The sequence below is a fragment of the Neoarius graeffei genome, chromosome 3 (genome assembly GCF_027579695.1).
Source record: "Neoarius graeffei isolate fNeoGra1 chromosome 3, fNeoGra1.pri, whole genome shotgun sequence".
NCBI classification, from domain to species: domain Eukaryota; kingdom Metazoa; phylum Chordata; class Actinopteri; order Siluriformes; family Ariidae; genus Neoarius; species Neoarius graeffei.
Window position 1 is genome coordinate 67,626,743 of NC_083571.1, and position 25,885 is coordinate 67,652,627.

General features: G+C 41.7%; 1 protein-coding gene across 1 annotated transcript in view; it reads left to right on the top strand.

Annotated features, from left to right (window-relative positions):
* The window catches only part of ctnna2 (catenin (cadherin-associated protein), alpha 2), a 699,326-nt gene that overhangs the window by 146,720 nt on the left and 526,721 nt on the right, over window positions 1-25,885 (top strand). Inside the window, exon 7 of the mRNA XM_060915970.1 lies at window positions 14,000-14,203. Within this exon, the coding sequence (XP_060771953.1) occupies window positions 14,000-14,203 (204 nt within the window). The remainder of the gene's footprint in view (window positions 1-13,999; window positions 14,204-25,885) is intronic.

Below are 25,885 nucleotides of genomic sequence, written 5' to 3' on the forward strand. Positions count from 1 at the left end.
CCGTTTCCATAGTAACAGTGACTCGTATAATTTGACATTACCAGATTCAAAACATCCTTTAAATACATTTAATAACATTTATGGAAGGAGTCTCCAGTGTCAGTACTTTGGACCAGTCAGAGTCTGGAAACAGGAACAAACTTCCACAGTCAGTCAGTCAGTCCAGGTCAGGTCAGTCAGTCCATCCAAGTCAGTCCGGTCGTCTGTCCGTCCAAGTCAGTCAGTCAGCCAGTCCAAGTCAGTCTGTCCAAGTCAGTTACATCGTTCTGTTCTTTGTGGGTTTTTTTTTAATTCCTTTCTGAAGCAGTGATCCAGTGATCTTCCAGAGCATCACTGGCCCTCATTACGTCCTGGATGTACATCTGCTCAGTAGCCTGGATGTGTTAGAGGTCAGAAGTCATGGTTTCAAACTGCTCTCTAAGACAGTGCGCTTCAAATTAGAGCCCAGATGTTGCACTTTGACCCCAGTGAGCTGTGCTGATCTGGCAGTGGATATACCTATGCTCTAATGCAGGCGACATCTCGGTCAGCAACAACCCTGTCAGGTTTATAGCATTAAAATGCGATCCTGTCCAAATATGAGCACCAAGATATCTGAGGACGTCTTCCTCGGAAATGCCAGTCTCAGTCACGCCCCTTTTCCCTGCTTGACCACACCCCTCTCTCCCTGAGCATTCGTCCTCAAAGATGGCTCCTCCTACCTCCTCAAGTGTTTTCCAAAGTGTTGTTTCCATAGCGATCATCCAGATTTCAGAGCTTGCCAAAAATGAGCTCATGTTCACAACTGGGATTTTTATTCAGAATTATGTGGAATCTACACCAAATAAAAATGTGTTGCAGTTAAACAATGCATCGAAAAAGTTAGATTTATTTCATGTTCATGGCACGAGTCTCCAGTGTCAGCGCCTTGTAATTTTAAAGTGCATATCACGGGTAAATTCAGGAGCAAGAGCAATGTAATTCTCCTATTTTATATTAAACTTTGGTCAAATATCTGTCACATTTTGCATTTTGTGCAATTTTTTTTTTACCTTGCGCAATACCAGAAAAATTCAGTTGAAATCAAGCCATTTGAGGCGAATTGGTCCGCCTCTGAAAAAACTTGGCATTTGGATTTCCCGGCAAACATTGATTTTCATGACGTCATGTGCGGGACGCCTCCCTCTGAATCCTACGTCAGCGCTGGTTTGTTTATGAGAAAACGACCTGGTGGTTTTCTGCAAATTTCTTCAACGTTATCGCGTAATTATTAAAATGGTTAACAGATGTATCGTAGGAGGGTGTAGCAACACCAATCTTGATTGGATTAGTACTCATCGTTTCCCAAAAGACCGGACAATGAGAGAGAAATGGGAGCGCTTGGTCTACACAGGCTGTGCACTGAAACCATGCAAAGCTCGTGCAGCCTGCTGGCGCTTCCACAGGTAACGTCACGAATCTGGCTCCAGACTCCCTTGGGATTTTTCCAAATGCATTTTGTTATTTTATTTTTTTCTGCTGTAGACAGATGGCCTTGTGCAAAATTACCCTTCTGGATGAGTGTGTAAAGGGACATACTTTCATATAAAAAAAAAATCGAAATTGGTCCAGAACATGCACTTTAAGTTTTCCAGACAGAGGAGTTTATCATTTCTTACTCCATGTAAAATGAGAAAAAAAAAATTAAGTTGGTGAGAGAAAGAAACTCATTTTGCAGACATTAATAGTAGACGGCCTTTCGATGTCATAACATCGGTGAAATTTAGTTCCCTCTGAAATTTGGTTATTGTGATATATGTTTATTTCTGTAATATCCAAAAAAAAAACAACAACAACAACAAAAAAAATCAGGCCATTCTGTGGATGGGAAGTTATTTAATTTGAGGGGATTCCCAAGCAAATATTGTGCATGAAATCACTCGCTTTGCGCAGTCAAACAGACAGAGGAAGTCCGTGTGCGCATGTGCAGGTTTACCTTCGTCTTCTTTTCCTTCTTCTTTTGGGTTTTACAGCACCTGGCATCCAGTGTTGCATTACTGCCATCTACAGGTTTACCTTGACCGTGTACTGACAGTTACATCATTCAGTCACTAATGGGCCTTTTCCACTACCCTTTTTCAGCTCACTTCAGCTCACTTCAGCCCAACACGGCTCGCATTTCGACTACCTCAGAGCAGCACGACTGAGCTCACTTCAGCCTTACTCAGCACCCAAAACTCGCACGGTTTTGGAGTGGGGCTGAAGTGAGCTCAACCGAGCCGAATGGGGCTAGGGGCGTGAGGAGACACTCCCCTGTGCACTGATTGGTGAGGAGGAGTGTCCTCACATGCCCACACACGCCCCGCGAGCACGCTGGGATCTTTAACCACCATCTGTAAACACTGTAAACCCGGAAGAAGAAGAATTATGAAGCCTTATGCGCCTCGCCTCATCTATACGCTCTTGCCAGTATCTGTTGGCATTGTCGGTGACAACAAGCCACAGCACCAAGACCAGCAACACTAACGACTCCATGTCCTCGATGTTTATTGTTTACTATCCGGGTCGTGAGACTACCGCTTTAAAGGTTACTGATGTCACTGTTTGCGCTGCCTAACGACATCATGTGACGTCCACCCACTTTCGCTAACTCCACCCAATGTGTCCACCCACTTCCAGCCAGCACGGTTCAGCGCGGTTGTAGTTGAAATGCAACTCCAACAGCCCTGCTCAGCTCGACTCAGCCCAACTCAGCACCGCACGGCTCAGCCCAACTCAGCTGCGTTGGTAGTGGAAAAGCCCCATAATTCTTCTTCTTCTGGGTTTACGGTGTTTACAGATGGTGGTTAAAGATCCCAGCGTGCTCGCGGGGCATGTGTGGGCATGTGAGGACACTCCTCCTCACCAATCAGTGCACAGGGGAGTGTCTCCTCACGCCCCTAGCCCCACTCAGCTCGGTTGGGCTCGCTTCAGCCTCATTCCAAAACCGTGCGAGTTTTGGGTGCTGAGTAAGGCTGAAGTGAGCTCAGTCGTGCTGCTCTGAGGTAGTCGAAACGCGAGCTGTGTTGGGCTGAAGTGAGCCGAAGTGAGCTGAAAAAGGGTAGTGGAAAAGGCCCATAAACGAACAGCTGATCATACCGAGGTGCTCACTGACCGCTGATATTTATTAGTTTGGTCCTGCATTTCTTTTCCTTCGCAACATAACATCTTTTCTTCTCACCTTCCATTACTGTAGTCAGTTTTTCATGTTTCATTCGCACACTCACATCCTCCATTTTTCTCTCCTGTTTCAAATTTGTGTCCCACAATGCCTTGCACGAACGGGGAAAGCCCACCACGTGATGCATGACATAGTATCTTGAATTGGGTGAAACAGGAAAAAACAGCTGAGAATTGACGACCACATGACCCTAAATTCATTAAATGTTCTATTAAAAAAAAACGAATAAAATTGGAAGTCTGTGATTCAAATTCAGTAGCTTTTGGTCCACTAAAGAAAAATAATTGGGTTTCGGGGAAAATTCTTTTTCTGACCTACACTTGAAAAATCTGAAAGGCAGTCTACCTTTAAATATCGCTACAGTGGAAACAGATTTAAAAAACAAAACAAAAAAACCCTGCTTTTATCACACAATCTTATTGCATATTTTCTTATAACAGCACATCCTGAAGTGTTCGAATTCTTACGTTCACACATGAGTGTAGTCTTTAGCAAGGAAACTAGTTTTCACAGGAAGACCGTCATCATGGATTCCAACCTTACAATCTTGGAATAGATGATTACGATAATGATTATTCCACATGAAGGAACGGTTGACTTTTTATTCTTCACCGTTCCACCAAAATAATTATCTGGAGGTGATGTACTAGGCATCCGATTGCATAGTATCGAACGTCTTTGGCATCTTTTGGTCACAATGGAATCATTTGCCTCAAAACACTATTTGGGGCTTGTGACTACAAGATATAACCTTGGATTATATTCTGAGGAAAAAAAAAATACTCGGAATTTCTGAAATTAAAATCGTACATTTTGGAGACATTCTCAAGGATATTCTCCATGATTATAATATTCAGAGAAATAGAAGTTCCACGATTAATAAGTCAAAAATTCCAAGATGACGCTCATGCTTCCTGAGTTCCCGACTTCCTGGCTGCAGTACATTCTAGGGAATGGAGCAGAATATCGACGTTTTTTCCTGTAAATGTAGAACTTTAATCTTCGAAATTGGAGTTTTTTGTTCTCAGAATATTACCCCACCTCCACCTTTTTGACCAATTGGACTCATTTTGTGGTGACACGCCCCACTTTATAGCCACGCCTTCTTACAAAAAACATGCACCATGTGACCTCATGCATTAAATTCAACTCAAGTACACAAGCAGATTTCGATGTTAAGTTTCGGAAAGTTTCAGGACCAGTGTAATCTGTGGTTCAGCCCAAGGGCGTAGGTTTGGTCTAAGCTTTGGTAGGGACATTACAACTTACTCCCCCCCCCCATAACTTGATCATACATCACGTGTACACAACCACACTCATACTCAGCGGAACAGTTCAAGAACACTTTACTTATTCCTTTTCCAAATTCAGCATACATTTTGCATTTTGTCCTCTTATGCAGTTAAGAGAAAAACATTCCAGGTAAGATCAAAATAAATAACTATTATTGGGATCTTCTGTATTATACAGCAAACACAAATCCAGATAAGAACAAAGAAATAACTTCTTGCACTTCAGGTAAATGATGCAATCTCTACATTATTGGGATATTGTGCATTTAAGAGAAAAATATCCAGACTAACACTTCAAATGGCATATTTACTAAGATAATTTGTTAGTATATTCCATATATGTCACATCAGAGAACCAAAACCTCACCTGGAGCACTGAAGCTCCAGCCACCTCTCCTTCTATCTGTCCTGCCCCTTCACTGGATGTATGAACATCCTATGTGAAAAAGAACATATAATTAGTAGACATATCTTGGGAGCTGTGTCTCAGAGCTCTATTTATTTCAGACCAATGTGAATTAACTTTTGGCTACCCTATTCAACATATATCACATTCAGTGTCATTGCTGACCTACTTATGCCTGTTCTTAACTTTACACCTCACCTGACCACCTGTAGGTTCTGCTTCCTCTGTCGAAACCTCCTCCTGGTTGGCACTACACTTCTTTGTGTCCTATGTAATCAAACAAAATGTTCATGAAAAAGATTCATGAACCCATTTTTAACAAACATGAGGACTGGAATATAGCCTACATGTTGCCATGATGTATTTAGCTCAGGTGAAAAGAAATTATGCTATGACTGAGTTCAAACTGGACAAAAAGAAAACTATAGTGACAAAAGCACAGATTCTTAACCTGCACAAGGCTTGCATCTGTCTTCTGTTGTCTAATTTCATGCACAGTTTTCATTAATTAGCGACAGCAACTGGCAAGCTTTATAGCCACCAGGCTACACTAGCACTAACTAACTAATTAAAACGGGAGCTATCAGCATCTTTCCATGACTTCCCGTGTTTATTGCATGTATCTGCCAGGGCTTTATTCTGTTGGCTACTACAGACAGTTAAAACTAGCACTCCAAAAAGACACGGGAGTGGAGGAGGAAATATAACACTTAGCTAAGCCTTCACTGAACGCTGCAATAATTGTGTTGCGTGACAGCTAAATATCAAACTTCTGGGCGCACTATACTTACTGTCACGGTGGTGAAATAACTTCTAATGTCCCGTTTCTTTTTTGGTGGCAATGGCATTGTTGTCTCTTAAGCTTATAAAGTAGAACAGTGGTCAAATTCAGAATGACAAATTTGTACAGTTTCGGGCCATTACGAGCCAGATGCGTTGCCGCTTTCAGCACCACAGCACATGGACCTCTGCTTTCGTGTGAGGCTACCTGACTGGCACCACTGATGACCATCGCTCTGTTGCAGCCAATGAAATAGCAGCATGGGTCGTCATAGCTCCGAATACATCTCGGAACCTCTCATAAACAAAACGTTTAAATTAATGCTACCACTGCGTAGTATATTGAAATATTACATTAATAAATGTAGATTTTCGCTATATTAAAATAAAATGGTAAATATTGGTAGGGACTATTTTGTATTCACCAAATATTGATTGTGATATGTCCCTACCATCCCTATATAAATCTGCGCCACTGGTTCAGCCACACAATCACACCATGTCACATCCTTTTCTTTTCTATTCAAATTTATTTTCAGGCTAAATTGCATCCTGTGTTATATTTCTATTTTGATGCGAAAGCGAGAGAGGACAATGTGAGATAAATGCACCACAAGCCCACGGATATTATCAGCACATCAAATGAGTGTGAGATGTGACCGTGATCTCTGCACTCTGCGCGTTCTCTGGTCCATGTGCTCACTGTCGAGGTGTGCAGGCGATTCAGCCTGACTTTACACTTCTGCCCATTTCTCTTTCATTCTCGAAAACTTCAGTGTTTTGTTGTTGTCGTTGTTTTTGTCTGTGAATGAAAATGATTTTAAAGTATTCGTCCTGAACACTGACAGGATCAGCAGCTCTGATGGACAGAAAAAAATATTTGAAAATGTTGATCAGAAGCCATCTGAAGCTTTACACATGGTCTGGAGCTGAACGTTTAAAGATAATACACAATCAATTCTTATAGATTTAAGGCTGTAAGAAGATCAGAGTATAATAATAATAATAATAATAATAATAATAATAATATCAACTAAATGTTGATTGTCTCCATTATTTTAAATTTGAACAAATCATACATTTAGACATATTTATTCTCTCTCTCCCTCTCTCTATCCACCAGTCTTTCTCTCAGCATCTCCACCTGTTTGTCTGTCTGTCTCTCTCTGTCTCTCTCTTTCTGCTTGCCTGTCTGTCTGTCTCTGTGTGTTTGTCTGTCTCTCAGTTTGTCTATTTTTCTCTCCACATCTCCACCTGTCTGTCTGTCTGTCTCTTTCTGCTTGCTTGCCTGTCTGTCTGTCTGTCTGTCTGTCTGTCTGTCTCTCTCTGTGTGTAGCTATCTTGTCTGTCTCTTTCTGCTTGCTTGCCTGTCTGTCTCTCTCTCTCTCATATTTCTATCGGTGTCTCTCTCTGTCTCTCTCTCTCGCTCCCTCTCTCATATTTCTATCAGTGTCTCTCATCATATTTCTATCAGTGTCTCTCTCTCTCTCTGTCATATTTCTATTGGACTCTCTCTCTCGCTCCTTCTCTCTCTCATATTTCTCCCAGTCTCTCTCTCTCTCTCTCTCTCTCTCTCTCATATTTCTATGGGTATCTGTCTCTCTCTCTCTCTGTCATATTTCTATCGGTCTCTCTCTCTCATATTTCTATCAGTCTCTCTCATATTTCTATCGGTCTCTCTCTCATATTTCTATCGGTCTCCCTCTCATATTTCTATCGGTCTCTGTCATATTTCTATCGGTCTCTCTCTCTGTCATATTTCTATTGGTCTCTCTCTCTCTCTGTCATATTTCTATCAGTCTCTCTGTTATTTCTATCAGTCTCTCTCTCATATTTCTATCGGTCTCTGTCATATTTCTATCTGTCTCTCTCTGTCATATTTCTATCGGTCTCTCTCTCTCTCATATTTCTATCGGTCGGTCTCTGTCATATTTTTATTGGTCTCTCTCATATTTCTATCGGTCTCTCTCATACTCATATTTCTATCGGTCTCTCTCTCTCTCTCTCTCTGTCATATTTCTATCAGTCTCTCTCTGTCATTTCTATCAGTCTGTCTCTCTCTCATATTTCTATCAGTCTCTCTCATATTTCTATTGGTCTCTCTATCTCTCTCATATTTCTATTGCTCTCTCTCCCTCTCTCATATTTCTATCGGTCTCTCTCTCTCTCTCATATTTATATTGGTCATGCTCTCTCTCTGTCTTTCTGCCTGTCTGTCTCTGTCTCTCCACCTGTCTTTCTCTCATTATCTCCATATGTCTCTGTCTGTCTGTCTGTCTGTCTGTCTGTCTATCTCGTCAACTGTTTTTCTCTGTCTCCACCTGTCTCTTTCTCTCTCTACCTGTCTCTCTCTCTCACTCTGCCTCTCTCTACCTGTTTTTTTATCTTATTCTATCTCTCCACTCTCCATGTCGCTCTCTCTGTCTTGTTTCCCCATCTTTTTCCTTTTACTTTCCAGCCTAGAGGAATAAGTTAAGTCACTGAGGAAGTATAAAAGTAGGTTATGTGTAGTGTATGCTCATGCACTCTCTCTCTCTCTCTTTTTCTCTCTCTCTGATAAAGAGGTGTGTCAGGTCAACCGTGTGAGTGGAGCAGAGCGCTGCATCTTCAACGCTTAAAGAGAAATGAATGATAGGACGCAGAATAACTCCAGTCCCTCCTCTGTCCCCCTTCTGGGAGGCAAAGTTTGCATTATAGATTTATATATTCATCACACACCACTCTGCACACTGCGAGCCTCAGACAGAAGCCAGGCGAGACGTAATCCGGCTGATTTTTCTGAAGCACCTGCACATGTTTTATATATAATCCGACAGAAAACAGATACGGAGTTACATTTGTATTTTAGTTTGTAATGCAACAGACAGACATTGACGTACAAATAAAAACACATGCATCATTACATACAGCATGGCATCAATGACCAGGGGACAATTTTAACCCTGTTTATTATTTCCTTTATAAATGACCTCGAGCAATTTTTTAAACCTCCCAACCAATCAGATGGCTCATGAGTGTGGTCTACAGTCATGGAGCATGTACTGAGCAAATATCCAGAAATCTATGATGCTAAATAGGGAGTGATTATATTCCTAATTTCCCACACAATCTAACTACAGCAGGACTCAAATAATAAAAATCAGTGCGTTTCTGGGATGTTCACCAGTACACCATGTGGTGTACAGTCAAATCACACAAACAGTAAACGCCCTCATCAATGACACTAATGAGTCACACCCATTTTTATTTCGAAATGGACTCTGGACACTCCTGTATGGCTCCAAAATGTGGACTACGTACCGATATCAAGTAAAAACAATGAGAAATTTCACCAAGGATATCTACGTTTAATCATGCATATCAAACGGTATGATCATGTTACCAGTGCTGAGGTTCCTGATTGGTGTTCTGTGATGGGCTGTGTTACAGCAGAATAGACAAAGATGGTGTGGACATGTGGTTAGAAGCGATGCACATCACCTTCCTGAACAGCTTTTCTCCAGTCAGCTATCTGCAGGAACTAGAAGTGCTGAAGAAGAGATTCAGATGAAGATGTTCTCAGAAGGACCTTCAGAGACTGTGAGATTGCTGATTGGGCTACAGCAGGCTACAGGAGATGGACTTGTGTTGAGGAGAATGGTTCATGATGGCGTGAAGACCTTTGAAGCCAACAGGTGGGCAGCTGAGGAAGAAAGACGAGCTCGACGAAAGGCTGCCGAGGCTCTCAAACTGGGGCAACCTTTTGGATAGATTCCTGAATAAACTTCAGTTGAACCGCCATGCTCGAGTCGAGCAGCTGTGATGGGGAGAAAAAAAAAAACTAGCTAGGAGTGGTAACAGCGTTGTTACAATTACATAAAGCTGCCTAACTTTATACATCTTTGATTTGCACTTTCTCAACCATATGCAGCTCTAATTGGAAATATTCCTACTTTATGCTCTACACAAAAGCAGGTTGAAGTCGTACTCCGAGATCTGATCAGAGTCCTGTCTGAATATTGCAGGAAGCAGCTGAACAAGAACATGGGGAAATATGTACAAGGTGAAGAGCAAGGGTTAGAATAGTGGAGTCACTGCTCACAGCAAATCAGCCGCTGGTGAGCCGTAATGAAAGCAGCACAGGCTCGACTCTGCACTGTGAAAAGAAAATATATCACAAATAAATAAATAAAAATGCATCAAGCGTCTGTCAGATCAGGTTTGGCGCCGATGTACATGTCTACTGTACGTGTAATACTTTCAGAGCTGCTTCTGTGATTTGAAAGCATATAATATTTCTGATTAGCTGATGTTTTTTTTTTCCCTCGCAGTGACTCAGATGTACAAAGCCCACGCTCAGTTCACTCCGCTCCACTCCAACCATTCAGCCGTCTGATTTCATGATTTTGTCCACCGCGTAAGCCGAGGCCTTGTGGAGGAGGAGAGGACTGAGCATGGGGAGGGTGAGGAAAAATCTAGTCCATTCTGGCAGACATTAAAAAGAGAGAGAAGAAAGTAAATCAATCACAAGTTAATAATCAGTTAAGCAGCAAAATAAATAAACCTATCTCGAATGTAGAGAAAATGATTGAATATTTCTCCTGGTAAGCTGTTTCAAGTTTGAAATGCTCATATTTATTTATTTGTTGGTTGGTTTGTAGCTTTTATTTCTTTAAAAAACTAAATTTGAGTTCACCATTTACATTTTCTAACATGTATAATCTCTGAATTTGCTTGACACAGAGTTGAAGACAGCCCTTGTAATTGTGAACACCTTTAAAAGCGATTTCTTAATTAAATTTTTCCAGAGCTGGATTTTTTTTTTAATTCCACCAAACACATTTCTTTTTTTACCTCCTCCTCATCCTCACCGCACAGCTTGAAACTGCTGTGGGTGACATATTTAAATTTCAGCGCAATAAAACAATATCACTACCATCAATATGGTAATTCCTTCAGGCTCTCTGTAGAGAACATAAAACCTCTATTTTGGGGAAAACTTTAAAACAGTAAAATCACGAGGGCTCTGGAGTCTGCGTTCTGCTTTTAATAGGGCTATTAAAATCGCACAACTGGTTGTAACCAAGGCCTTGGAGCTCGTCTTGAAAGTCACGGTTCTCTTCACTCAGCCTCCAGAAGTTTGAGCTGAGAATTGACCGAGAAGCCACCAGAGCAAAGCCTTCGACTCTGTCCTCCACCACACCGCCTTCACCTCACACCCCATCAGACCTCTCACCGGGTTATACTCACACAACTGGATTACTGATGATGGGAGTGAAGCCCGAGAGATAATTTTAATCAAATATTTTAAATACATATTTTAAGAGGGAGCAATATCCGAGCTATGGGTGAGACTTTTATATGTATATTAGATGGATATAAATGATTTTTTTTTGCAGAGTAAAAGAGGATAAGCAGACACTGAGTCATACTTTTGGCTAAATAACTGACATGAAGCTGCAAATTATATTCATACATACACAATTTCTTTGTAATGGAACATGTAGATTATCATATTTTTTTGGAGAAGAATGAGAGCTGAACTTAGTGTCTTGCAAAAGTATTCATCCCCCTTGGTGTTTGTCCTGTTTTGTTGCATTACAAGCTGGAATTAAAATGGATTTTTGTAGGGTTAGCACTATTTGATTTACACAACATGCCTACCACTTTAAAGCTGAAAATTGTTGCTTTATTGTGACACAAACAATAATTAAGATGAAAAAACAGAAATCTGAAGTGTGCATAAGTATTCACCCCCATCCATCCATTATCTGCAGCTGCTTATCCTGTTCTACAAGGTCGCAGGCAAGCTGGAGCCTATCCCAGCTGACTATGAGCGAGAGGCGGGGTACACCCTGGACAAGTCTTCAGGTCATCGCAGGGCTGACACAGAGACAGACAACTATTCGCACTCACATTCACACCTACGGTCAATTTAGAGTCACCAGTTAACCTAACCTGCATGTCTTTGGACTGTGGGGGAAACCGGAGCACCCGGAGGAAACCCACGCAGACATGGGGAGAACATGCAAACTCCACGCAGAAAGGACCCTGTTGGCTACTGGGCTCGAACCCAGGACCTTCTTGCTGTGAAGCGACAGTGCGAACCACTACACCACCATGCTGCCCCAGTATTCACCCACTTTCATATGAAACCCCTAAATAAGAGCTGGTCCAACCAATTCACTTCATAAGTCACATAATTACAGTAGTTGGTTAAGATCCACCTGTGTGCAATCAAAGTGTCACATGATGTCTGTATAAATCAACCTATTCAGGAAGGACCCCGACTCTGTAACACTACAAAGTAAGCAACTTGAAAACCAAGGAGCACTCCAAACAGGTCAGAGACAAAGTTGTGGAGAAGTATAGATCCAGGTTGGGTCATAAAAATAAATAAATAAATCCCAAACTTTGAATATCCCGCAGAGCACCATAAAATCCATTAGAGCAAAATGGAAAGAATATGGCACCACTACAAACCTGACAAGAAAAGGCCACCCACCAAAACTCACAGACCAGGCAAGGAGGGAATTAATCAGAGATGCAACAAAGACACCAAAGATAATACTGAAGGAGCTGCAAAGAGCCACAGTGGAGATGGGAGGATCTGTCCATGGGACCACTTTAAGCCATACACTCCACACAGTGGGGCTTTATGGAGGAGTGGCCAAAAAACAAAAAAACAATTGCTTAAGAAAACACGTTTGGAGTTTGCCCAACAGCATGTGGCAGACTCCCCAAACACATGGAAGAAGATTCTCTGGTCAAATGAGACTAAGATTGATCTTTTTGGCCATCATGGGAAATGCCATGTGTGGCGCAAACCCAACACCCTGAGAAAACCATCCCTACAATGAAGCATGGTGGTGGCAGCATCAGACTGTGGGGATATTTTTCATCTGCAGGGACATGAAAGCTGGTTAGGACTGAAGGAAAGATGGATGGCGCTAAATACAGGGCAATTCTGGAAGAAAATCTGTTTGAGTCAGCCAGAAGTTTGAGACTGGGACGAAGGTTCACGTTCCAGCAGGACAATGACTCTAAACATACTGCTAAAGCTACACTGGAGTGGTTCAAAGGGAAACATTTAAATGTCTTGGAATGGCCTAGTCAAATCCCAGACCTCAATCCAATTGAGAATCTGTGGCATAACTTGAAGATTGCTGTACACCAACACAATCCATCTAACTTGAAGGAGTTGGAGCAGTTTTGCCTTGAGGAATGGGCAAAAATCCCAGTGGCTCGATGTGCTAAGCTAATAGAGACATACCCCAAGAGACTTGGAGCTGGAATTGCCGCAAAAGGTGGCTCTATAAAGCATTGACTTTGGGAGTGAATACCTATGCACACTTCATATCTTTTTGCCCATTTTTTTTTTTCGTTTCCATTACCGGTTGAGAGTACGTCGTGTGCGTTCTGGCTGCCGCTTCTCACCAGAGGTTTTTTTATTTTATTTTATTTCTTTTTCTATTTTTTTTTTCTGTGTGTTTGTGTAGTTTGATGTTTGAGTATTTTGTCCGCCGGTTGTGGTGTAGCTCCGGACCTAGTTTTGGGCGTCGGTTCCCTCCAGGCCTTGGTTCGCCGTGGGCGATGCCTGTGCTCCCAGCTGTGGACTGCGGTGAGCCTGTTGCTCATTTTACATCGTGGTTGTCCTGCGCTTTAACGCTTGGTGTGATGTTCTGAGCGATGTTGCTCGGTGGTGTCGCGGCGGCTGTGCAGGCGGTTTGGGACACACCAGTGCTCTGCGTGGCAGAGCTTCTGTGCTTGCTTTGTGGATCCATGGCGTGGTGTTTGAGTGATGTTGCTGACGGCGTCACGGCGGCAGTGCTGGAGATATGGGAGTTGTTTTTGTGCGCCTTTTGGTGGGACTGTGGCTGCTACACCACGGGAACTACATCCTGACCCTACTTGATGGACTTTTTACTTTTTATTTATCTTTTTATTTATTTATTTTTCTTTCCTTGTCTATACTGTAAAGCGTCCTTGGGTTTTTTGAAAGGCACTATATAAATTTAACTTACTGGATTATTATTATTATTATTATTATTATTATTATTATTTATCTTAATTGTTTGTGTCACAATAAAACAACAATTTTCATCTTTGAAGTGGTAGCCATGTTGTGTAAATCAAATGGTGCTAACCCCAAAAAATCCATTTTAATTCCAGCTTGTAATGTGACAACACAGGACAAAAAACAAAGGGAGATGAATACTTTTGCAAGACACTCAGTACAGAAATCAAGAATTCAAGTTTACTTTTAGGTATAAAAAAACCCCACTAAATGTTTATCTCGATGTCTTCCTAAATCTTTAACGTTATATTTACACATCTAACATTTTTTTTATCTCTTTCTTTTAGAATAAAATCATCCTGGACCCGCTGACATTCAGTGAAGCTCGTTTCCGCCCTTCTCTAGAAGAGCGTCTGGAGAGCATCATCAGCGGCGCCGCCCTCATGGCCGACTCGTCGTGCACACGTGATGACCGTCGCGAACGCATCGTGGCCGAGTGCAACGCTGTGCGTCAGGCACTACAAGACCTGCTCAGCGAGTACATGAACAACGTGAGTGTGTTTATGTTTCATTTTCAACAGAATCTTAAACTCAAAGGGCACTCGGTAAAGTCCACACCTCCACCAAGTCACGTTATCAACATCAAAATCAATTGAACCGACGATAATACTAAAGCTGTCACCAAATTTCACCCAAATCTATTCACTACTTTTTGAGCTATGTTGGGAACAGACAAACAAACAAACAAACAAACGAAGGCAAAAAAAACCCATACCCTCCTCCAACAAAGTTGGCATAGGTAATAATTATAAACATACAATACTGAGATTATGGATCATTTTACAAGGGTGAGTCAAATGTAAACTTTTATTTATTTATTTATTTATTTAGCTCGCTAGCTAGCTTTGTTTGTTGCAAATAGGTGTCACAAAATTTTATCATGTTTCGACATAATCATCTCTTTAAGTTTCCGTAATCCTTGAAAAAAAAAATTTCTCATTCATGTTGCACTTTTTTCCCCCATTTTGTTTTCTTTTGAATTTATTCCCTGATTGTCAGGGTGCAGGCACTTACGGATGCAGGCACAGGGGAGAATGGGTGCATCACAAACTGGAAACCAAATCCCAATTGGTAAACTAAAGACATAGTCAGGGTCGGTCAATGAACAAACAGTATATTAGAGATTAGGCGAGGAAGCAAAGTCAAACAATGGAAAGCAGGGTCAAAGTCACTGGAAGTCAAACACAGTAACTAAGACTTGGTATGATCAGATACATGGACACAGAACAATACTTTACAACTGGACTGAATGTTTGCTGAGCTTATATAGAGGGGTGATTACTGGGATAACAGGAAACAGGTGCACTTCCTAGTATTCAGGAGATAAGGGCTGTGGCGCTTGGGAAATGTAGTCCAAAGCGGCCATCTTTGGAGGCTGTTCCGAACTCGGGGTTTTGGTACTGATTCAACCTGATAATAATAATAATAATTATTATTATTATTATTATTTCAATTTATATAGTGCCTTTCTCACACCCAAGGTCGCTTTACAATTAGGGAAAATAAAAAGAGAGAGTCCACCAGAAGAAGGTCAGGATGTAATTCCAATGGCATAGCTACCCACAGTCTCACCAAAAGGTGCACGAAGATAAATCCCACACCACCTGCATAGCCACCGCAACGCTGCCAGGCAACATCACTCAGAACACCATGCCATGGATCCACAAACCAGGCACAGAAGCACTGCCACACAGCGCTCTGGACAACCCTGATGTTAAAAGAGCAACGAGCTCACTGCAGTCCATAGCGTGGAGCACAGGCATCACCCACAGTGGACCAAGGCCTGAAGGAAACCGATGCCCAAAACTGGGTCTGGAGCTATGCCACAACTGATGGACAAAACATTCAAGCAAAAAAACCCCAAACAAACAAAAAAAAACCAAACAAACATGAAACTATACAAACACAAAAAATAAAACAAAGGGAGGAACAAAAAGAAAAAGAAAAAGTTCTGGTGAGAAGCGGTAGCTAAAATGTGCACGGCTTACTCTCAACCGGAAACAGAAAACTTAAACATGCTTAAACATCGGTATTTTCTTCACACCTGCTGACACGTGCACATAAAATACAAGATATTTATATTTATACTGAATTTAACCAGACGTCCAATCCCGTTTTTCCTTCATCAGGAGTCTGTGATAATGCCTGCGTGTAATTTGAGTGTAATGACTGGAAGATATTCGAGGTTAGAAATCAAATCATGTTTCCTGACCTGCAGTTATTTTATTCTCTGGTCAGCTGGTTAGTAATTTCAGGAAACACATTGCCTTATGATTGCTTTATGCTTTATTCTTGCCTTGTTATTGAAGCAACACCTACAAGTGAATTGTAGAGAATTTTACCTTCACATGAATGGAGGTGATTAAAAGTGGTGAAAGTTTGAAGTTTTGCAAGAAGTCTTGAAGAAGAATAAGAAGAATAAGAATTGTATAACAGTATATAATTATTAACAGAATGGAATTGTTAAAGCTAAGGTCTCACATAGCCAGAATCACTTCATGGTAGACACCAGGAGACAATTTTGAGCCTTGGCCAACCGGCACGCATTCCGGGCCCTTCCCTCGGAATACGTGAGAGCTGTGGAGCTAACTTGACAACCAGGAAGGCGTGGCTTCCATCCCCGGAATGTTGTGTCGTGTTGAAAATTGCCATGGGTCAAACATCATATCAGGGATGTGATTTTTCCGCGAATTCGCGGAATTCCGCTTTTTTCACCTCAAAACTTGAAAAAAAAATGTTTCCGATTTTTCCCTCAAATCCACATTCGTATCCTATTCGTTCCGACTTTGTTTGAAAGATGGCAGCCTCAGATTTGCATCTTTACGCCTCGATCACGGAGGCTGCCATCTTTCAACTCTTTGTTTGAAGCGAGCGCATTCATTGGTTGTTACAGAGCGATGGACCAATCATGTACCTCGTTTCATCTCATTGACGTAATTACGTCATTTACGCAATTACATCATTGAGATGAAACGAGGTACGTGATTGGCCCATCGCTCTGTAACAACCAATGAACGCGCTTGTTAGATAGCTGTACGTAAGCTCGCTTCAAACAGAGTTGAAAGATGGCAGCCTCCGTGATCGAGCGTAAAGATGCAAATCGAGTTAAAGAAATCGACAGAATAGTGAAAAACAAGTCCCGCTGGGAATGGTTGGAGAAAGAGGTTGCTACAGACGTTGGACATGAGACTGTGAGACATTTGTTCAGCGATTTCGTTCTTTGGGGAGAGGGCAGAGGTCTCTGGCTGTCAAGTTTGGGGATACTGTGACCTCCCCTGCCCGAGCTACGAGCGTCCAAAGTCGGGCTGGAGCCCGGGATAGAAACGAAACCTAAGCGGAGCTCCGCGGCTCGCCTCGGGGCGAATTACGTCCCAAGGCGCGGGGCTAGCGGGCCCTGCCGCGCTGGTTCTTTGGTGTGTGTGTGTGTGTGTGTGAGTGAGAGTGTGTGTGTGAGAGAGAGAGTGTGTGAGAGTGAGAGAGAGAGAGAGTGTGTGAGTGAGAGTGTGTGTGTGTGTGTGTGCGAGTGAGAGAGAGTGCGCACGAGTTGAGAGAGTGCGCGAGTGAGAGAGAGAGAGAGCGCGCGTGAGAGAGAGAGAGAGCGCGCGAGTGAGAGAGAGAGCGAGAGAGAGAGAGCGAGAGTGCGTGCGCGCGCGCGAGTGAGAGTGAGCGAGAGTGTGTGTGTGTGTGTGTGTGTGTGTGTGTGTGTGTGTGTGTGTCAGAGTTGCATGTTGACCATTAAATTGGCTTGAATTTGTTAATCATGACAAGTTTTTTCTTGTGTGTTTGCTTGCCATTTTAGTACAATTTTTAAGTCAGAAAACCCCAAAACCCAGGAGCTTCAGGGGGCTTCCCCCCTTGTCCCCCCACCAGGGTGCTGCCCTGGACCAGCTGGGGGTCTGCGGCCCCCAGACCCCCGGCTAAAATTTTCAGATAATTTCACCAGCCCCAAATCACATCCCTGTCATATGAATTCATCCGTCACCACTGTGAAGGTATTCGTGAGCATCCTTGAGGCATACAGTTGTGGTCAGAAGTTTACACACAGTGACATGAATGTCATCTTGGATATGAATGTCATGGCAATATTTGGGCTTTCAGTCATTTCTTTGAACTGTTCTTTTTCTGTGGCAGAATGTACAGCGTACAGCTTTCATTAAAAAAAAACACCACTAGAATTTGGTGCACAACTTTTAATTTTCTTTGAGTTTTCTGAAATCAACACAGGGTCAAAATTATACACACAGGGTAAAAAATATACATACAGCACACCTAATATTTGGGTAAAATGTCTCTTCGCAAGATTCACCTTGACCAAACATTTTAGTTTATCATGACCAAGCTTCTGGCAGAATTCTGGTTGGATATTTCACGACTCTTCATGGTAGAATTGGTAGAGTTCAATTATTTTTTTTTCTTGGCATGGACTTGGCTTATAAGCATGGTCCATATCTTTTCATAGGGTTGAAGTCAGGGCTTGTTTTAAGCTTAATGTTAGCCTACTTTATCCTCCACAACCAGCTCTGATGCATGTTTGGTTTCATTGTCCTGTTGTAACTACCAAGTGCCAAGTCATGTTCAAGTTTCTGATGGTTTATGCTGAACAATTCTGAGGTAGTCCTCCTTCTTCATTATTCCAACCACTTTGTTTAATGAATCAGTTCCACTGGCAGCAAAACAGCCCCAGAGCATGATGATCCTACCACCAGGTGGTACTGTGTCCTTCTGTACCTGGTGGTCATTGTGGCCAAACAACTAAATCTTTGTCTCATCTGACCATACAGCTATCCTCCAGAAGTTTTTTTCTTTGTCTGCCTGGTCAGCTTCAAACTTTAGCTAAGCTTGAAGGTGTCAATTTTGGAGCAGGGGGTTATTTCTTGGATAGCAGCCTCTTAGCCCATGTTTACATTAGACCGTATCAGCGGATCATCAGATTAACGTTTTTAAAACGATTAGTGTGCACACAGCAACACCAATACATGATTTGCGTGCACACAGCAATACCAATACACGGATACGCTCGGCTCCGCAGGCATCCTGCGCTCCAAATCACTCCGCCCTGAACAGCGAGTGCCCTCTGGAGGGTGCGCACTCCGGCCTTGCGCAGCTCACAGAGCACGCGAGTGAAGTGAACAAGCTGTGTTTTCGGGACTGAGCCGCTGTGTGTGTGATCCCAGTGCATATCACTTACCACTTGCAAGTGGAAGGATGGCAAGCCTAAAGACAATCATAACTACACAATGGGCAGTATTTGCATCAGTATTTGCAGTATTTTCATACTTTTATACTCTTTAATGAAAGGTGATACAAGGCGGAAGTCCGCGCCGTTTTTCAGCAGTCGCATCACATGACCAACGCCAGCGAATCAGGAAGGTGGATGTCACAGTGACGTTGTCCAATGAGACGCCAGCTAGAGCTCAGCACAGCGTATCCGCGTATTCTGAATGTTTACACAGCACCAGAGCTGACACGATCTGGATTGAATACGTGGATGCTGGCGGATTCCCGCTTCCCGGCGTTTCCAGGCGGTTTAATGTAAACGGACAGTGCATCCGCGAAGAAAACGAGACAGATACGGTCTAATGTAAACGTAGCCTCAGTCCATGGTGATCTGAACTGTAGACAGTGAGCCATCAGCTTCCACTTCATGGCTTGGCTGTGCCATGGTGGTTCCCAGGTTGTTCCTGACCATCCAAACCCATTTCCTTTCAGCTGAGGGTGACAGTTTGGGTTTTCTTGAAGCAAAGTGGCTTGGCAAAGTGACTACACCTCACAATAACTTGGATACAATTGTTTGAACTGATTGTGGAATTTGCAGTTGTTTAGAAATGGCTCCAAGAGACATTCCGGAGTTGTGTACATCTGCGATCCTCTTTCTCAGATCTGCACTGAGCTCCTTGGACTTTCCCATTTTACTGTGTGTTGGTCAAGCCACTGAGTGCTGTAAACAAAACCTTTTTATGAAGGCACAGAGAAGCTACCAGCTGTAGTCAATCATAATCACTAACAGGAAGTTAAGAGACCTCAGCTTTGGTAAGATAAGAGACATTTTGGAAGTTTCAGCACCTCTGAATTAATAATCTAAGTGAGTGTATGTAAATTTTTGACCATGTATGTATAATTTTGACCCTGTGTTGATTTCAGAAAACCCAAAGAAAATTAAAACTTGTGCACCAAATTCTAGTGTTTTTTATTATTATTATTAAAGATGCTGTACAATGATTCTGGTACAGAAAAAGAAGAGTTCAAAAAAATTACTGAAATCCTAAATATTGCCATGACATTCATATCCAAGATGATGTTCATGTCACTGTATGTAAACTTCTGACCATAACTGTACATGAGGCTTATGTGGGCTGTCAGGGGTTAGTTAGTTAGAACTTTATTGATCCCCATGGGGCAATTGTAATGGTTACCATAGCATTCTGTTGAAACCATCAAGCTCAAAATGTTCACAGAACAACATTCTGCAGAAAGTGAAAAATTTGCCTCGGGGGCATGGGTTATTTCGTCTTGCCGTGGCTATGCCTTACTGCAGCCGTGAGAACCATACACACTGCCATCCTTGCCGTAAGGTCATACGTTGCTCCACATCACTGCTGCCCTTGGTTTTACCAGCATCTTCCATCGCTACCGTCACGGCTACCATGGCTTCATGGTAAATTTACATGACAGATCACCTCCAAAATCTGCTGGAATGGTCACGGCAGCCCCAGCCACGGTTCTCACAGATCAACCGGGTATGTGTGATCTTAGCTTAATAAAATACTTAAACGTTATCGCTGCTATCACGCAAGTGACAGCAGGAGTGAACTTGTGTCTTGGACGTTACACAACATTAAATGTAACTATAAATGGTTAAAATGTATGAAATGTTTAAGAACTAAAATAACATCGCCTAATCACTGACAAATTGCTGTCCTGTAAGAGAAATAAAACACTTCAGGACATGCTGTTACTGGAAAATAATCAACTACAGGCTGGTAACAGTGCATCTCAGTGATACTTCAACTGATCCTACGTCTGTGAGATCATTTTGTTCATTTTTATAAAGAACTCTGTTGGAGATACTGAGTACAAAGGGAAAGCAGCTGAAGTGCCTTGTGTAGAATTAGTCACCGAGTTCGCATTATGCTAATTTGATAGCTTTCCTTTGTAGCTCTGGTGCGAAACTAAAGACGTGGATTGGAGACAGTCAGACACATCCAGGCTAAATGACTATATTTAGTGAACCTTATGGACAGGATTTTTTTTTTTTTTAAATCCTGGGTCTTTGTGTGATTTCTGTTTAGCATGAAACCATTGTCAGATCTGCTAATGTTGACCCAGTTCGTAGCATGAAATGGCTTTGAGAATTGAGGGAATTTTTAACGCACCCACTTATTCAATTAGCCTCTCTTGGGAATTGGGACACGGCAGAAGCAGTAAAGGTGAACGCTGCATCTGCTCTTCGCTTAGCTGCTCTTGTAGAAGTCGTTCTGGGTGGCTGAGGACGTTGTCTCTAGCAATCTAATTTCTTTCATAACGCTCTCTTCACTCTGTGTTTTGCAAGAATATGAACGCATGAGCAGGCGATTCTGTTTCTCTGGATTGTGCTTTGTGCTCTAAATTACAACAAAACTTGTTTTTGTCCGTAGGGAATCTGCCAGTGCTTGTCTTGGGTCTCTTGTTTGCAGGCATAGGTTTTCTCCATTCAGTCAAAACAAATCATATGCTAAACAAATCAAATAATCCTCTTTCGGCTTTCGCAGATACCCCTAGGTATTTATCTAAGAGCCCTCGACATGGAACAGAGGAGACACTACTGATATAACCACTCCAGCAGAACATATTTGCAGGAATTGCATTGATTTTTGCTGATTTATTGATACATTTAGCTTCCTTTAAAGTAATTCTATCATTCTGGATATCGTCATTCAACTCTCTAATCATTCAACATTAATTTAGCAAGATAACATTGCTATCTAACATTTAGCTAGCTAATAATTATATAGGTAAGGGTACACAATGGATGAACAAGCTACTTTTAATTACTTTCTAGTGTTTACAATTAGTTCACTCACACATGCAGTAAAACTGAAAGGACGAGCTAGCGTGGCTAATTTAGCATAGAGTAATGCTACACGATATCTGCAAATTAGTTAATTATTTAATTTTTTTCTTTTATCAGATTACTGTTTACTTGCCTTAAATGAATATCAAATAAATATGCTAATGTTTGCTGGGAAAGTAAACCTATATTAGCATCAGCATATGCACCAAGTAGCTTTGGCTTGTTTCATGAAACGGTTACATTTTGACATTTTTAGATTTTTAGATTTTGGGATACTGTTCAGTGGTAAATTTTAGAAAATGTGTATTTAATTGTTCAAAAAAAGTGGGATAATCTGACAACAATCATTCATATAATTTTATTTTTTTATTTTTATTATTTTTTTACAAAGGTCCTTTGTTGTATTTTGATTTTAAATGAGTAAAAGTGTTGAGTATTTTTTTCAATAATTTTAAATTATTAATTTATTATTATTATTATTATTATTATTATTATTATTATTATTATTATAAAACAAATACACAAAATTTGGCCTAATGCCATGAAGGATGTAGAAAATATATATTTTTATATATTTTTGAGAACCTAATTTTCTTCTTATGACCCTCAGAAAATGTGGATGATGCAACAGTGTCCTTTTGAACTTTCCCAAAGTTGAATATTCCAAACATTTCCCGGTGGTGAATGTGTTTAGGTAGAAGAGCTGAGTTTTATTTTTAGATGATAGTTTGTTGTCCAGCGCACAGAGCGAGTCGCAGTTGCTCACAGATATACATCACGCCTGTGATTAGGGCTCAGTGCTGTAATAAACACAGTGCAGCACAATGCCTGTACTTTTTACACTCTAGTAAAATATTTATTACAATACAATAAATGTAACGACTCCAATAAAACGGCGAGTAATTGGATAACGTTAATGACCCACAATTCATATAAATACTGCAAAACAACAGTGTACGCTTAAGCATCTAATGCAGGCTTATTTATACAAACCACAACTGATCATGCTGAGTTTTGGATTTTTGGTTTATTGGCCTTGTATTTGAATTCAAAGTGGATTTGGAAGTCTCTCTAACCCAGCTTAAGGACATCCTCAACCTTCATACCCTTTAAGCACTGATAAAATCTCCACAACAACGCATCGTGGTCTTTCAGTCCTCCGTTCCAGCACGTCTTTGTTTGTCCCGGAGCAGCAGTTCTCCTTCTCGGCTGCTCAACGAACTCAAGATGCTTCATTAGTTTGAGGAGCTGCGTTTTGGGAGCTGCCCCTGTGAGGCCGAGCAGAGCCTGTGGCCATCCAAGCACACAAGTGAAATGAATAAATATGAAGACAGAGGAGGGGAGGATGGGGAAAGGTTTGGTTGGAGGATGTGGCTTAAAACCTTGTTACCATGTCCGGTTTAGGTGGAAAAGGAAAAGCGACCTGGCTCATGGTTGGAAACAATTCTGAAAGGTTTTCAGTGTTTATTATGGAGAAACAAACTGAAAAAAAAAACCCCAAATAAATATTATTTGCTCCAGAATGCAGGAGATATGCAGTGCATTTTCATAATCCATGGTTTGAGATTAAAAATGTAGCTTAGCAGACATTAGTGACGAGCTGTGTTTTGATTTTGTAAGTCGATTTTACAAGCCAAAACAAAGCCACCCAAGCAGCAGTTTTCCCAGCAGTGAACTCATTGTTGCATCTTGTATTTCTCAGCACTCGCATTTATTTCATTTGAAATAGTCCAACTGTGTCACTTGCTTTAATCTCAAGTCTTCCTGGTTATTTTTATGTTAAGTATCTTTATTTGTGCCTTCAACTCTTTGCACTTTTTTAAGTTACTCGAGATGGATAAAAGATTTGAACCTGGGATCAGAGGTTTCAAATCTCAGGACTGGCCTGGATGAGCTGTTATTGCACCACCCTTAATCAAACCTCTCCCTCACCTCAATTTTTTTCTTTCATATTACATAAGCACTTCATCCTGGTCAGGGTTCTGAATCCAGAGACCATCCTGGGAACAATGGGGATACACCTTGGATGACATACCTAACACAATTTAGAGTCACTACTGTACCTATGACAATGTCTTTGGGAGGTTGGAGGCAAACCCAAGGAAAAGAACATGGGAGGCTGAACAGACCTGAGGTCAAGATCAAACCAAAGACCCTGGAGCTGTGACCCAGTAGTGCTGTCTGCTTATTGGAAAGTTATTTCAGCTTTCAAGAGCCACATCCATTATTGGCAGCAAATGTGGGATGCAGCCACACCTAGCCAGGTTCTTTTTCATCCCTATTACTCTTGAGCTCATTCAGGACTGGAGATAATGGTGCTGGGTTTTACACATGCAGTTATGCCGCTTTTCCACTACCAACGCGGTTGAGTTGGGCTGAGCCGTGCCGTGCTGAGTTGGGCTGAGTCGAGCTGAGCAGGGCTGTTGGAGTTGCATTTCGACTACAACCGCGCTGAACCGTGCTGGCTGGAAGTGGGTGGACACATTGGGTGGAGTTAGTGAAAGTGGGTGGACGTCACGTGATGTCGTTAGGCGGCGCAAACAGTGACATCAGTGACCTTTTAAGCGGTAGTCTCATGACTCGGATAGTAAACAATAAACATGGAGGACATGGAGTCGTTAGTGTTGCTGGTCTTGGTGCTGTGGCTTGTTGTCACCGACAACGCCAACAGATACTGGCAAGAGCGTATAGATGAGGCGAGGCGCATAAGGCTTCAGAAATTCTCGTAATTCGTAATTCTTCTTCTTCTTCCGGGTTTATGGTGTTTACAGATCCCAGCGTGCTCGCGGGGCATGTGAGGACACTCCTCCTCACCAATCAGTGCACAGGGGAGTGTCTCCTCACGCCCCTAGCCCCACTCGGCTCGGTTTGGCTCGCTTCAGCCCCACTCCAAAACCGTGCGAGTTTTGGGTGCTGAGTAGGGCTGAAGTGAGCTGAGTCGTGCTGTTCTGAGGTAGTCGAAATGCGAGCCGTGTCGGGCTGAAGCGAGCTGAAGTGAGCTGAAAAAGGGTAGTGGAAAAGGGCCATTAGTCACTTTTGTTTTTTAAATTAGTAGTACCCCTATTACGCCATGACCTTGTGCTTGCATTTGAATCTGAATACATTAGCATGCAGAGCCTGAACGTACGCCTTCATTGGTATTCTTGACAGCAGGTTTTCAAAAGGTGAAATTGTTTGAAACTACTATAGACAAACAAATAATTTAGTGTGGGTACAAATGGAGCAATCTGCCTGATGGCCCTGTTTGAATATTGAGATAGGCATAGTCTACGTCCATGAATAATGAGATGAGAGATGGAGGAAGTGGAACAAATACAGAGCTCAGAAGTGTGTTGTTTATCAGTGTGTGTGGGATTTAGCTCCCTAATCTTTGAGAATCGCCCATTATAAAAAAAAAGGATAAAGCTTCATTAAAGACACAGAGGTAAATTACTTTTAGTCATAACTAAGCATTAAAGCCCAACTTTTTAATAAAAAGGCAATGCAATTAAATAAAAAAAAAGATCGTTGTGCTATACCACATACACCAAATAGCTTCTGTCTGTTATATTATACCTATTATGCATGCACCACTTCTCTTCAGTCTCGAAAGCTGTTGGGCAAACTTTGCAAATCACAGTCAGTATCTGGAAAGTAAACACTGTGGTGCCAAAAATGCTAAAAAGAAACTCCTAGCAGCCAGAGAGAAAAAAAATACTGCAACAATGTTGTTGGTAGATAAAATATAAAAACATTTTTTAAAACAGTAAGACAAAAGTATTTGTTTGGTTAAGTAATAATAAGTAGCACCTCATACAGTATTTTTTTACTTGACCCAAGTGACCACAGTCCCACTTTCTTGAATTCAGTGGTGGGTTGACAAGGCTGAGGTTCATGAATTCACAGGTCACCTAGATAAATTCAGTGTGAACTGAAATTAACCACAGAAACAAATACAACTTTCACGTCCCACATCCTTCATCCTTTATAACATTTGGCGAATTGTTTTTTTTTTCCACCAGGTGAATTTTATTTGCATTTGCTCTGACCACTGGGTTAGCTGAAAAAGCAGAAGAGCTTTGTGAAAGAAGAAGTAATTTAGACTAATAAGGTAATCTTGCTGCACTTTTATCCCCCACACACA